This window comes from Fistularia commersonii, chromosome 10 (assembly GCF_037954325.1).
Source record: "Fistularia commersonii isolate RoL2024-O1a breed Wild chromosome 10, RoL_Fcom_v1.0, whole genome shotgun sequence".
NCBI lineage: Eukaryota > Metazoa > Chordata > Actinopteri > Syngnathiformes > Fistulariidae > Fistularia > Fistularia commersonii.
In genome coordinates this window covers 6,104,608-6,109,193 of record NC_141293.1, presented here as the reverse complement: position 1 = coordinate 6,109,193, position 4,586 = coordinate 6,104,608, and the positions used below count along the sequence as shown (strand labels likewise).

General features: G+C 47.8%; 1 protein-coding gene across 1 annotated transcript; it reads left to right on the top strand.

The window, feature by feature from the left end:
- Nucleotides 1–399: 399 nt before the first annotated feature.
- Nucleotides 400–3,559, top strand: LOC147230167 (uncharacterized). Its single transcript, XM_086154393.1, is given in 2 exon segments — nt 400–2,880; nt 2,882–3,559. Coding segments are annotated over 2 exon segments (3,159 nt in total).
- Nucleotides 3,560–4,586: the final 1,027 nt, after the last annotated feature.

Sequence of the window (4,586 nt, the reverse complement as noted above, 5' to 3'; positions counted from 1 at the left end):
GACCAGATTCTGCACAATTTTTTTATTTTATTTTTTATTTTATTTTTTTGGGGGGGGACGAGAGGACGCTGGCGCGCTTAGCTGCCGCTTCCCGCTCTCAAACCAACCAATCTAACCAACCAAAGACAAATCTCTCAATAGTTACAGTCCTCCAGCCAAGTAATCAAAGTCTAATCGCCCTATAGCTACCGTAACTTTCTCGATCTCTCCACCAATCTACCTGCATCTCACAACCTCGACATCCCCCCGGACTGCTTGTGTTCTGCTAGCTAGCCGGCTAGCGTCTCGAAACTCCCGACGGCGCCTAGCAAGACGGCATTTCCATCGGCCGAAATCTGCTTGCTCCACCTGCTCCACCATCTCTTTCTCCACCAGCAACTATCTCCGACATCCAGCTGTATGACACTCAGCTACACTCCGAAGCAACTCCTCCAGCTCATCCCAAAACTACCCCCCCCTACGACACTCCTCGCCACACTCTGTAACCATGGACTTCTTCGTCGACCCCGCTACATTCACCGTGGCTCCCGTCGCAACTTTTCATACTTTCGTACAACAGAAAATTCAATTCCAACGCTATGGACACAGCACATCTCACGAACCGGACCCCAAACCTCTTCCCCGCGTCATCACAATAAACCGCGTCATCATCCCCGCGTGAACTATTTAAACCTCTGTCAAATTCCAACTTCCGCCCCATCCACTTCACAACAAAAGGCAATAAAAATCGCTCTCTTCAATACAAGATCCCTTAACAATAAAAGCCTCATATTAAATGATTTCATCTCTGATAAACAACTTGACCTTCTGTGCCTAAATGAAACATGGCAAAAACCCCAGGATTATTTCTCTCTCAACCAAACCACCCCCTCTGGATACTCTTACCTGGACAAACCGTGCACTGAGGGCAGAGGAGGAAGGATTGCTGCAATTTTCCACAAAGACCTCCAACCTCGCATACTCTCCATCCCTTCTGCCCCTTCTTTTGAACACCTGACTTTAAATCTACCCGGACCCAAACCACTCATTACAGCGATCATATACCGCCCCCCCAAACCCAACCCATCTTTTCTATCAGATCTCTCAGAATTCATCACCTCGCTATTTTCAATTTCAACCACCGTTATACTTCTTGGCGACTTTAACCTTCATATTGACTCCCCGGACTGTAAAGATGCATCTGACTTCTTGGACCTACTCAACTGCACAAACTTCAGACAACACATCACCTTTCCCACCCATAACCACGGCCACATCCTTGACCTGGTCTGCTCCACTGGCTTACAGATTCACAACATCTCCAGTTTTGATCTCTCCATATCTGATCACCTGGCCATCACATTTGATATCAACATCCCCACGCCCCTACCTAAGCCCAGCCGTAAAATCACTTTCCGCAACCTAAAATCTGTCTGCCCAGTAAAACTCTCCACCTGCATAACCAACACTCTCTCTAATCTCACCCCTCCAGTAAATCCAACCCCTATGGACCTGGTCAACATTTACAATAACCCCCTTTCTACCTCCCTCAATACGCTGGCTCCTTTGAAATCCAAAACAGTCACATTCACTCACTCTGCCCCCTGGTTTAACCCGGAACTCCGCAAGCTAAAAAATCAACTCCGTAAACTTGAACGACTACATAAGAAAACCGGCCTCACTGTTCATGCCCAAGCCTATAAGGACCATATGCAACATTACAAGACAGCACTCAATGAAGCCCGTTCCCGTTACTACTCTGGCATCATCCACTCGGGATCCTCCAATCCACGCTCTCTGTTCTCCACCATAAACAAACTACTCAAACCGCACGACAACATCTCATCCACTTTCACCCCGAAAAAATGTGACCTCCTCATGTCATTTTTCACCTCAAAGATAGACACCATCCATAATCAACTTGCATCCTCCTCTGCCACCACCCCAGTCCCAGAGCCCCTACTCACCTCCCCTTCTATCCACCGACTCACTCACTTCTCTCCAATAACTACAGCAGATCTCACCAAAATACTCACCACCATGAAGCCATCCACCTCCCCCCTGGATCCCATGCCTTCAAATCTTGTCATAGCCTGCCTCACCCCCCTTGCCCCACTCATCACCGATACCATTAACGCCTCCCTCACCTCTGGAACAGTCCCCACATCACTTAAGCTTGCTGCCATCACCCCTGTCCTTAAAAAACCTGGCCTCGACCCCGACGACCCCAACAACTTCCGACCCATCTCCAACCTCACATTCCTCTCAAAAGCACTGGAAAGAGCTGTCACAGCACAATTAAATCAACACCTCTTCACGCATGACCTGTATGAAACTTTCCAATCCGGCTTCAGAAACCAACACAGCACTGAAACAGCTCTCATCAAAGTAACAAATGACCTCCTTCTCTCCTCTGACTCCGGATCCCTCACCATCCTCCTCCTCCTTGATCTCAGCACTGCCTTCGATACAGTCAACCATCAAATCCTCCTCAACCGTCTGGAATCATTAGGCATCACCGACACCGCCCTCTCCTGGTTCCACTCTTACCTCTCCGGCAGATCTCACTACATCAACATAAACAACCATACATCTTCCACCACCCCCGTCCGACACGGAGTTCCACAAGGTTCAGTTCTTGGCCCCGTACTTTTCACCCTCTACATACTGCCACTTGGACACATCATCCGCCGCCATGGACTCCATTTTCACTGCTATGCCGATGACACTCAGCTCTACATAAACACCAAGGCAATCACTCCCGAAATCCTTTCTTCCCTCACCGACTGCATCACAGCCATAAAAACCTGGATGAACCAAAATTTCCTCAAACTCAACAGCAACAAAACAGAAATTATCATATTCGGGCCCAAAACCCTTGCTCAATTCCTGTCACAATCTCGCACTCTCCATTGATGGTCACTCTGTTTCCCCCTCCCCCCTGGTAAGAAATCTTGGAATCTACATGGACCCTGCACTCTCTTTTAGGCCACACATAAATCACATCACCAAAACATCTTTTTTCCACCTCCGAAACATAGCACGCCTCCGACCCACTCTTTCACCCTCTGCTGCTGAAACACTAATCCATGCATTCATCACCTCCAGACTCGACTACTGCAATAGTATCCTATATGGCCTCCCCTCTAAGGCCCTTCAAAAACTGCAATACGTCCAAAACTCTGCTGCCCGACTACTTACCCGCTCCCCTTCCAGAGAACACATCACCCCCATCCTCCGTCAACTTCACTGGCTGCCCATCAAACAACGCATCCACTTCAAGATCCTCCTCACCACCTACAAAGCCCTCAACAACCTCGCCCCCCCATATCTCACCGACCTTCTACGTCGCCACTCTCCAGCGCGTCGTCTTCGCTCCTCGGATGAAAACCTCCTAACTCCAATCTGTAAGTCCAAGTGCCGCACCCTGGGAGACAGAGCCTTCGCCATCGCCGCCCCCACCCTCTGGAACTCCCTCCCCCCAGCCATCCGAGAGTCAAACTCATTGTCTTCCTTCAAAAATAACCTCAAGACCCACCTCTTCCAAACCACCTACAACACCTACAGCTCTTCCCATTAACAATGTTTATGTTCTATGTTTTTCTGTCATCAACTTGTAAAGCGTCTTTGTGTACCGTGAAAAGCGCTATACAAATCGTATGTATTATTATTATTATTATTACAATATATTTCAGGTGAAAAGAATGTCAGATAGACTTATGAGTCTGTAACTGGAAATTGAAGGTGTGATGCTCAATGTTGTTAGTGGCTATGCCCCACAGGTGGGATGTGAATCTGAAGAGAAGGAGAAGTTCTGGAATGAGTTAGATGAAGTGCTGCAGAATATTCCCAGAAATGAGAGAGTGGTCATTGGTGCAGACTTCAATGGACATGTTGGTGAAGGCAATAGAGGGGATGAAGAAGTGATGGGCAGATTTGGTATCCAGGATAGGAATGCAGAGGGACAGATGGTGGTAGATTTTACAAAAAGGATGGAAATGGCTGTAGTGAATACCTTTTTCCAGAAAAAACAGGAACATAGGGTAACTTATAAGAGCGGAGGTAGGAGCACGCAGGTAGACTACATCTTGTATAGACGGGGTAACCTGAAAGAGATCAGTGACTGCAAAGTAGTTGTAGGTGAGAGTGTAGCCAGACAGCAGAGGATGGTGGTTTGTAGGATGACTCTGGTGACAAGGAAGATGAAGAGGACAAAGGCAGAACAGAGGACAAAATGGTGGAAGCTGAAAAGGGAGGAGTGTTGCATGGTTTTCAGGGAGAGGTTGAGAAAGGGTCTGGGTGGTCAGGGTGAGCTTCCAGATGATTGGACAACAACAGCTAGTGTTATCAGGGAGACAGGTAGAAGAGTACTTGGTGTGTCATCTGGAAGGAAAGAAGATAAGGAGACTTGGTGGTGGAATGAGGAAGTGCAGGAGTGTTTACAGAGAAAGCGGTTAGCGAAGAAGAAGTGGGATACTGAGAGGACTGAAGAGAACAGACAGGAGTTCAGGGAGGTGCGGCGAAAGGTAAAGATAGAGGTAGCAAAGGCAAAAAAAAGGGCTTATGATGACTTGTATGCTCGGTTGGATAGTAAGGAGGGTGAAAAT